This window comes from Sprattus sprattus (assembly GCF_963457725.1).
Source record: "Sprattus sprattus genome assembly, chromosome: 19".
NCBI lineage: Eukaryota > Metazoa > Chordata > Actinopteri > Clupeiformes > Clupeidae > Sprattus > Sprattus sprattus.
Window position 1 is genome coordinate 22,077,976 of NC_137917.1, and position 10,738 is coordinate 22,088,713.

A 10,738-nucleotide genomic window follows, 5' to 3' on the forward strand; every position below is an offset into this window, starting at 1 on the left:
TCAGGCGTCTGTGGTTGGATCCCCATTGGCTGGTGCTTTCCTGGAGCAGGATAATATTAGATGCAATTCAGATCAGACTTTTAGAATAAAAGTAATACTGTAATATTGTGCACATGGGTCAGAGTAGGCAGTATTTTCTATGGAAATGTAGAAGACTGTATAATAAAGTGGTGAGCTGGTAATTAATGCCACCATAAATGCTTGACTTCACAGCTTGCATAGATTAGAATAATGAGGAGGATCAAAAAATGGCAAATCACATTGGCATCAAAAAATGGCTGTCGGAATGATTCATTAGACCTTGGACAGACTTTTGAACATATACAGAGTTCTTATCCATTAAATGACCTGTAATTAAACGTGTAGTTAAATTCCTTTTGCCATTTTTTGTGGAGCGCGGCTTAATGGAAGACCCACTAGGCAGCCATGTCCACCTCTTTGGGAAAGACCAGGGGCACCTACTCAAATTTGGTGAGGGACGCTTTGTCGCACGTGATCTCAGACTGCACCCCCGGAGGTGGGCTGTTTTGGGCCTGCTGTTTTGAGATGCTACCCCGTGGAGATGCTAGCTCATTCACCTTCATGTCACTGCACAACACACACACACACAAACAGACACACACGCCAACCCACACAGACACACAAACACACACGCACACACTCACACACATACAGACAAACACACACACACACACACACAGAAGCTGAGGCTTAATGAAAGGGGCATATACTCAGTACACACACCTACTAACACACCTTGTTGTGGTAGTCATCAACATTATGGGCCATTTAGGAGTCATAATCATAGTCCAATATGGGGATGTTAAGGAATCATGCTGGCAGTGGAGATCAGTTTTGTAGGGAAAGGGTTTTCTGGCATGGTGAAAATATGTGAAAAAGGGGCCTTTCCCTTCATATAAAATGCACACAAACATGCACTTTATACAACAAGACAAACATAAACCAAAGGTAGACTGACACACTAGGTTAAAAGAGATGGCGATATGGTAGAGAGAACAGCTCTTACATTGCTGTGCCATCCCCCTCCTCCATGGTCTTTGTCCCGGGAACTTTCTGGCCAAACAGCTTCACTGCCAGGAACATCAGCATGCCACAGCGGTTGGTGTAGCAACATGTGGCATCCACGGCGATGAGCAGCACCAGGAAAATCAGCATCACAATGCCAACTACGCCACCCTTCCCCAAACCAGGTTTACTAACTGTTGAGGAAAAAGCAAAGGAAAACATATCAAACATGAATGCAACGTAAATCACTCTATTTTCTCTGTATTAATGCCTAACACTCCTGAATTACAACATGATATTTCCATGAACAGCTAAGCTGTTTGAAATATGTTGGAAATGTACACATTAACCTAATGTTTAGTAAAGGAAGTCAAAGCCCCTTTTACACTGATGTAATTCACACAATGCTTCTCTGCGGCAGAAGATGTGAGATCTGTAGGCGGACTGCACCTGCACTCGGCTGTGGGACGGTGAAGTTCAGTGAGGCAGGCATGGATTGGCCTTTGGGGTTGTGGGCAATGATCTCCAGGTGGTAGTCAGAGCTGTACTGCAGGTCGTGGAGATAGATCTCTGTGGCGTTTGGGAGCAGGTCTTTCTCCCTCCACTCATCATCCTTAATCTGGGGATGAGAAGTCACTTCATGACAAGGTCTCAGAAGTACCCAGCTCCCAATTTGAGGCGGAGACAGTCCTCAGTCCATAACAAATCCATCAGGCCCTGTGTCCATGCATATGTGTGTGTGTGTGTGTGTGTGTGTGTGTGTGTGTACATATATACAGGTACATACAGTATCTGAGAATACCTAAGGCCACTTACCGCCTTGTAGCGCACCATATAGGAACTGATAGGGGATCCACCAGTGTCCAGTTGCTTGAAGGGGATTGTAACGATGTCCTCCTCAAAATGTATTTCCCTGTCTGATAGGAAGGGTTTGTCTGGTTCACCTGGCAGTGGAGCACGGAGCAGGACAATTAGACCACACAGCATATGGGGCATCAGGGTTTCCGCTACGTTCATTTCAGCGTGGCGGGCCGCCGCACCTTCGTCATTCCCCGCCACGCATCGGAAAAAATCGGAGCCCTGTTTTTTGGTGTGTTATTTGCCACATCAAAGGATTCTTCTGCCTTTCCCGCACTTGATCAGCGTTCCACGGCATCCACGGCTTACCACAGCCGGTTTACATACTCCCCCCGCCCCCTCTCTCGTTTCTGACACACTGGCCCTCAAACTAGAAACCGAACAACTGGATCAGAGGTACGTGACGTTGAATTAATTTTATTTTACATGTGAGAACAAGTTGTTGAACATTGTGCAGGGGTTACATCGTAGGCCTAATATGTTGTAGACGTAGACGGCTGGTTTCTCACATTGCGTCTATTTCGGGAGGCTAAATGTAAATAAGCTTCAGTAACGGTCATTTCTAAACGCACAGCTGTGTGTGGTCCCTCAATGAGCCCTGCACTTGTAGCGGATGACAACAGAGCAAAGTTTGTTAAAGGTAGCAAGTCCGAGGCCTGCGTGGTTTTAAAATAGGCGGACACCTTCGCAGAGCTCATAGATCTATTAGTTAGGCTAAGGACAAGCCGACCAACTTAGCGATTTCGTTCGTAATAAATACAAGAACAGTTAAACAAGTAGCCTAATAGCTAGTAATTCCCGCCGGAGTTTTCGAATCCAAAATGTCAACGCGTCCTCTTCAAAGATAATAATTCTAATGCATTTAGATCGTCTCACTCTGTCCTCTTTTTCAGATGAGTTTGCTGAAATACTTCACTAAAAAAAGGAAAGAGCCATTTCTCAAATTAACCTCCAGATATCCTGTGAATTCATAACCCCACTTGGACATGCGTTCGTGTGTGTGTGTGTGTGTTTTGCCTTTCAGCACCGCCTTCTCTTGTTTGACTTGTTGACCACTTTGCGGCACCCTGCTTAATGACGTAGTTGTAGCAAGCGCTGTACAGCATCATTAGGCTTCAGCAAGCAGGCTACTATGCGTGCAGTGTAAATATCCCCAAAATAAACACCTGCCCCTTTTGCTAAATCTTCTTATGATGACAGTATCAGTAGTCAGTAACAATAGTCATAGTAGTCACACAATGTATGTGAAGTAGGCTACTGTAAACAGTAATATTTTGTCATCATATTTCAACATGTAATGTTTTGAAATGAAATATAGGCAGGTAGTAGTAGTGGAGCTGGAGAATGCTGCCTAGAACCAAGAGAGTCAGATGTGAGGGAAGACAGTGAGAAGAGCCAGCCAACCAACAACAATAAAAAACCTGGCAAACACAGGGCTTCAGGTTGGGACCCAACATGGGTTGAAAAGCCTAGGTTTAAACCGTGGCTGTATAACACCGATCATGTTTTGCCAAATAGGTAGCTCATGAGGACCCATACTTTGTACACCTTTAAGGACCTGAAATAATGACATTGTCCCGTATTTAGAAACAAAAGTACAGTTCTGTATTGAGCTGAAACTGGGCCCACAATTCGGTTAAAATGCAGGAAATTGCGTCTAAGAAATACAAAATTTTCTGGGGGGGGGCCCCCAGACCCCCCGCTGAGGTGCCACCGCACCTTACAGGAAATCCTGGGGGAAACCCTGGGCATCATATGATTATTAAAACAATTAGACCATATCGCATATGAGGCATCATATGATTACTTAACAATTAGATCATATCGCATATGAGGCATCATATGATTACTTAACAATTAAAACAATTAGATCATATATCATATGATGCATCAAATGACAACTTAACAGTTAAAACAATTAGACCATATCGCATGTGAGGCATCATATGATTACTTAACAGTTAAAAAACGATAACTAATTATTTATTTGTACAGCTTACGTGATCTCAAACACAAGCCTGTTCTTGTTTTTTATACTGTTAGCACCAATCCATTAGGTATTACCTCCTGTGGGGGGTGGGGGTGGTGTCATCAGGTGAGCAGGGGATGTGAGAAGGTGAAGATGGATGGTCACCATGAGCGATGTGGTTGAGATGGGCATGAAACAATGGAATGAGTGGCAGGTTGCAGCAGATGTGCAACAAAATGAGAAGACACGGCTTGTAGACATGAAACATTTTTCAGAGAGGGAGCTGTAGGGTCGTGCCAAGGTCATTGCAAGTGAGAGCTGGTTACATTAAATTCAAATTAAATACAAATGTTGTTGTGGGGGGTGGGGGTATAGAGATGGTTGAAAGGGTGACACTCACGTGTTCCCAGTGTCCGGACATTGGTTGAATCAGAAAACTCTCCCTGTCCAACAATGTTTTGGGCAGCCAGACGAAGGAAATATTCAGTGTAGGGCAACAAAGGGGTGGCAACCAGAGGATCTGCACAAGTAGAAAATATATATATATATATATATATATATATATATATAAATATAATAATAATAAATTAACAGAGCCTAATGATCGCAATCTGTATTCAAATGCTGTACGGAGATGTAATGCATAATATTGTTACTTGCTAATTATCAAATTATAATATATATTGTATTATAACCTTCTCATATTTCATAGAATTTCATCTTTCATTCATTTTTCAAATGTGATGAAAATTGCTATTTTTCCACGCAATAAAAATCAAAAACGCAGTGGTTTTCTACAACAACAATAAAACTTTACCAGTAGCCTGGACGACCATTTGGTCCCACTTCTGCTGGGTGTCCTGCCTCCACTGGAGGATGTAAGCAGTAATGGGAGAGCCCCCGTCCACCACATGGGCACTCTGGTTGAAACTGGCTGCAGCAGCTCCTGCCTTCACTGACACCTGGGACGGCTTCCCGGGCAGGGCTGCAAAACACAATAGGGAGCACGTGTGGAAGAGATACATTTTTAAAGCCCAACAAAATGTTGGGTGAAGTTAGATCAGTTTCAAAACAGGGACTGGAAGGTGTTTTTCAGCGACAGTGCAATGGCTCACTCTTCAAGCTGAAGTCTTCCTCTTGGATCCCTGAGCTGCTGTTGGCGATGCAAGAATATAGACCGCCATCAGAGGGCGCCACGTTCTCTATGATCAGGTCGGATCCCTCCACTCGTATTCGGCCGCTGCTGCTAAAGCCCTGTGATTGGCCATTCAGGCACGGAGATAAGCAGAGTTACACATCAACCTCTGGCACTTAAAAAATGGAATTTAAGTGAAATGACAAATTGCAAAGGTAGACATCAACAACATAATCTTTAAGTTTAGTTAAATTGTTTAGATGTAGCAAGATTACACATTAAGTCAAAATAAATAATCTCATTTAATTGTGCACATGGTTGTAACGCTCAGCTAATGTTATTGTATTACAATGACATATGACTTATATTACAATGACCAATGATTTAAAACATTAATTCAATAATAGACTCTATTATATTTCTATGATATATACTTATATCATTCATTATATAAAATGTGTGCGTAGGGTGGCCGAGTCCCACCGTGTTTCCATCATGACCCTTTTTTATCCACTGGAGAGAGGGGACAGGATTTCCTGAGATATTGCAAGACACAGACATCATCTCTCCCGGCTTCAATCGCACTTCAGACCGGCTGAGGATCACCACAGGATGCTCTGAAGATAACAAAGACCACACAATAAAACTTTAGAGGGGAGGATGAGTGAGATTCTACAGAGATGCCAGCCCCCATTTCATCACATCATACTTCAGTGAAGCAACAATATCCAAGACCTACTCGTCGACGTAGCACTGACCTGAGATTTAAAAAAAAAAAAAAACAGAAAGAAAAACTCTCCCTCACTCTTACTCTTCTATTCAGACCACCACTAGCAATTTTATATTTCACTGACATCCTAGAGGCCCAATCCCTGCTTCTGAACTTTAGGTATTCAGTCTTAGCAAAATGAGAAAAGTCAGTACCGATGCCTATACTGTTCAATGACTATAACTTAAACAACCATTTGGTGATACATGTGCACATTAAATAAACACTCTTTAGTTTATTTCAGACAGTCCTGGGCCAGGTCAAATATTTTGTAGAATCCCTCCATCGGAGCGTTTGACAAAAGCATGACAACTTCCGTAGTACTTGAAAACACTAGTAGATTTACATGGGTAAGAGCTTCTTAACAGCGGCTTCTCACTGGGGTCACAAGCAGGACATACAGGGAGATTACAACTTAACAACACATTTATTGTATTTGTTATACATTGTTATCGCAATGTCCCATTCTTGTCCTTGAAATAAATTAAGCTAATTTGATAAAACTATGGACACTTGTTACTGATTTAATTTGTTAAAGCTTATTCTTTTATCTCCTCTTTTCTCGCTCTTTGACGTTCCATCGGAGAGAGAACAAAACCTCCCATAATAATGAATATGAAATTAAATACAAGAGCTGAGTAATGAACATACAGCCTACAATACATGTGCTGCGTCTAAATCAGCCACAGGCCTATATTTATTTATTTACTAATTTCCTAACTTATTTATACGTATCTTCCTCGACCTCAACCTCTTCCTCAACCTCCTTCTTCAAGAATACCCAAAAGCACTCTTGCACTTGCTAGGACACTTGCAACTGGCAGAGAGCTGGTTTATGTTTGACGTGTTGAGTAGGCCTAATACGTTGACACGTAATACAACATTCGTAGAATTAATCATTCTTAACTGCTAAGATTGATCATTATTGGTAAACTTATCTCTTGTATTTTGTTACACCCAGCGTAAAAACATGCTTGCTCTTGTGTTGTGCTGAAGACGTTCTCAAAACAGGTCGAGTGACCTTTTTCTATTTCAAAATTCACTCTCTGTCTGCATGAATAGCCAATAGTTATACTATTGTTCGGACACAACAAAGCTATTGGTGAGGGTATTTTGCCCATCTCAGCCCCATGTGCATCTAATCCATCCTCCCTATCCCTAATACACGGTTCATACCTGAGACATCAAGATAAGTTGTGGCACTACTTTCTCCGATCTTATTCTTGGCCGTGCAGATGTACTCTCCGTTGTCCTCCCTCTTAACAGACGTGATGGTGAGGTCGCTCTTGTCCGAGTTGAACTTGTGGCGGGTGGAATCAAAGGTGGTGGGCCTTAGATGGTGAAAGGGTGTGGTAGGGTAAGAGAGGGCAGATGGGTCACCATGGCACATCACAAGGATAACAAGGGCAGACAAGGCCAGGAAGGGAGAGAGAGAGGCAGACAGGAAAAGTCAAAGCGTACACAGGATGGCACGGAACATTAGTGTTGCATTGAGTCAATTATGCGGCAACCAAACAGAGGCATGCTTGGAGGATCTGTTTTATACAGTAGGGAGCTGTCACACACGAACTGAGGCAAACTTTTATATTCTCACCCCAAACACAACACAGGCGCACACAGACACAAGAATTAAAACAGCGCGACTACTCACATCATCCATGTTATCTCTGGTTGGGGCTCTCCTGAGGTAGAGCAGGTAATAGAGACGGTGGCATCAGGTCCACTTTTGACACTCTTCAGTTTCTCGTGAATTTCCACTACTGGCAGTGCTGCAGATTAAAAGGACTTGATTATATTTGACACAATCTAAATTTTGAATATGAAGAATAACTGAACACTAAAGAATTTATATTGTTCAGATTGTAGTCAAGAGCCAGTTTTTATCCAAGATTTTTGTAGTTTTTGAATTCCTGTCTACCAAAACTACTCTGCTGCCTGTTTGTGACTAAAGCTTTGAGACTAGCAAGAGCTTCTATTCTTATTGCCATCAGCTGCTTTCGACACAGTAACTCTCTAAATTCTGCTTTCTATACTGTCTGATCCAGTCATTCTTGGTAGGTTTAATGATGATTATTTAGTGTGTCTTGGCATGGATGAGTGCCTCACCAAGCCTCTAAGACTCACAAAATCTCCACTGGAATACCTCAGGCTCAGTACTTGGACACCTCCGCTTTTTTATGTAAACCACCTTACCATTAGGTGATATTATTGTTATTATTGTTGTTGTTATCATTGTTCCTATGACACACCTTTCTCCAAACAGAGAGAAGTTAATTGAACTATTTATTACTTACTGTTGATTACAACAGAGATATTTTGCATCTTAGATACAGGGCGGCCTTTAATTGAGGCTTTGCAGGTGTAAGTGCCCCTGTCTTCCCTCTGAATATTGTTAATCTGAAGGGAGTTGTCTGGTAGGAGAGTGATCCTTTGATTTCCTAAGAAAAATGGAAAAAAGAAATAGAAAACAGAAAAGAAAAAGAAGAGGAAGAAACAAATGTGAATCACGTAATTTCGTTTAAGGTGTGTTAAAGTGTGAGCAGAGAAAGCACACACACTCTCATTGAGGCTGTCAATGGTGGTGTTTCATGGTACATGGGGCAGACCTTGAATGGTTCCCCACTAGTATATGAATATAAAAAAATAAAAAAGCCTCTTTCTCCATCACTGAAATAGAGGAAAGACTGAACCGCAAAAGACAAAGAATCAGAGTTGGGCGTCAGATGTTTTCCCCACATGTGGAAAAAACATCCTTCGATTTGAGGGTCAAATCGGATTGGAAATCTCTCCATCAAGGCATCCACCATCGCCATCCCTCCACCAGCCAACAGACAGGCAGTGCGCGGAGCCATGCAGGGGATAACCAGACGCCCCGTACCACAGGAGAAACCAGAAGAGGTGGTGGCGAGAGTGTCCCTCATACCATCAGCAACCAGGAGGGTGCTGCTCCGGAACCACTGAACCTCCACCGCAGGCCTCCCAGTGACAAGACAGTGGATCAGCGCTCGCTCGCCTTTTAAGAACTCATGGAAGGTTGTTGTCTGGCCAAAGCTGATTGGCTCTAAGCGGGGGGGAAAGAGGAAACGGTAAGGGATACATTTGAGAGACTGCTCTTCTGCATATGTGGGTGCCTGTCATGCTTGTGTCCTTACCATAAACAAAGATTGAAGCGGTTGTTTGCTTTGTGTCACCAGAATCATATTCACATTTGCAGGTATACGTCCCCGAGTCACTCATCTGGGCGGCTTTGATTGTAAGCTTACTTGATGCCTCATCAACTTTCTCAACCACCAAGTGTTCATCGCCCTCTTCAATCTCCTCGTCGCCGTGAATCCAAGTGATGGTTCCTTCTCCGGCAGCTGAAGGGAACAGAGTAATATCTCACTGCTTAGGTACTGGCTGTGGCTCTAGCAGGACACTAATGTCCTAGACTGCAGTCCTAGAGTGCAATTCCAAAAAGTGCTGCTGGGCAATGACCAAGAAAACTAGGTGAGAGGGTGTTTAAAATAATGTGTTCGAATGAGCATTGGTCATTGCTTAGGAATGCTTTCTGAAACGGCAAAAAGTGTTATTGAAGTTGTCGATGGATATAGTTTTATGAGAGTACATCGATTTATGTTTTTGCATTCTGGTGATCTCATAGTAAATACAGAGTAAATGAATACCAACCTTTGCAGAGAAGAAGTTGGTCACCATTCACCATTACATCCTCATCACTGGCAACAATACTGATTTTTGCATCTGAATAACAATAATAATAATAAGCTTTATTTGTGTAGCACCTTTCATACAAAACAATGCAGCTCGAAGTGAATGAGCCACAAAACATGAACAGAAGCCTATAAACTCAAAATATAGAGCCGCACAATTCCTTCTTTATGTCCACAGTGCTGCGTGATAATCATCGGACTGGCCTAAAAGTGATTCTCTATTGTTTAAGTGCAGTTTGGGTCATTAATTGCTCCAAGGGGCTAAGAGCAGGTTGCTGACAAATGTCCAGGAAATACAGACAAAAGCCTGAGCAGTGACTGACTTCCTCCATTACACTTTATCTCTTCCTGAATGGCTGGGGTGCGAAAATCAATAAATACATATGCGTGGATTGTATGTTACATCGTTTTCATCATCAGCATACTGAGAGGAAATCAAATAGATGCTTGCACATACACTTGATATCAACCTTACCACTCAGGTGAGGATCAGAATTCAAAATCCCTGCATTTAATAATGAATGTTTGTATTACAGGCAAACAAGTTAATTTAATCTGCCTGTGTGACACCTGTCTGGTGATCTCCTTGCAGAAATTTGAATGCAAATAAATGTAAGACTGCTCATTTCCATATTGACAAAATGTAAACATTGTCTTTCTAAAAAGATTTCTAAAATAATTTTGAACATTAGTTCTAATTTGGAGGACGACCAACTAATTAAGAAAAACTATTTCAAATATAATACAATGCTGGTACTGAACTGTATCCAGTGTTAATATATAGACTAAATACTGAGAATCCTTAGTGACAATAATGGTATGAACTTTATAGTCTTCCACTGTTTTCACTTCATACAGAAAATTATTCAATTGTGCTTCAACACACAATTCAACTGCCCTACCAAATCAAGTTAAATTAATCTGAAATGACTCTCACCTGACAATGTCCAAAATAAGAAAAGAACACAGTATCTCATCACCAGCTTAGCAGCAGCCATGACCCCAAAACCGTCACCCACAGCTATGTTCCAACCTTTCACTCCAAAACACCTGGGGTGTTCTCTGATGCCCAAAAAACTGGTGCAAGTCTTCCCAAAGCCAAGTGGCCTAAGAATTTATAAGCAGAGGGGGGGGCGAACGAACGAGACAGACAGGAAATGTGTTATCTTGGATATCTCCCCCTCTGCCTTGACTTCCACCTCCTGAAATTTTTAATTCAAATCAAGCATGGGGATGGTGCCTGCCCAGCCCTCTCAGGCGCCACCACATCT

General features: G+C 42.2%; 1 protein-coding gene across 1 annotated transcript; it reads right to left on the reverse strand.

The window, feature by feature from the left end:
* Positions 1 to 10,465, reverse strand: ncam3 (neural cell adhesion molecule 3; the record flags this gene model as incomplete). Its single annotated transcript, XM_080857998.1, has 16 exons — positions 1 to 40; positions 463 to 588; positions 1,028 to 1,220; positions 1,477 to 1,645; positions 1,843 to 1,970; positions 4,254 to 4,373; positions 4,671 to 4,838; positions 4,969 to 5,107; positions 5,472 to 5,605; positions 6,934 to 7,088; positions 7,409 to 7,526; positions 8,052 to 8,195; positions 8,681 to 8,818; positions 8,910 to 9,116; positions 9,427 to 9,498; positions 10,405 to 10,465. 16 exons carry the CDS (start codon positions 10,463 to 10,465, stop codon positions 1 to 3), a joined length of 2,112 nt encoding a protein of 703 aa, XP_080714124.1.
* Positions 10,466 to 10,738: the final 273 nt, after the last annotated feature.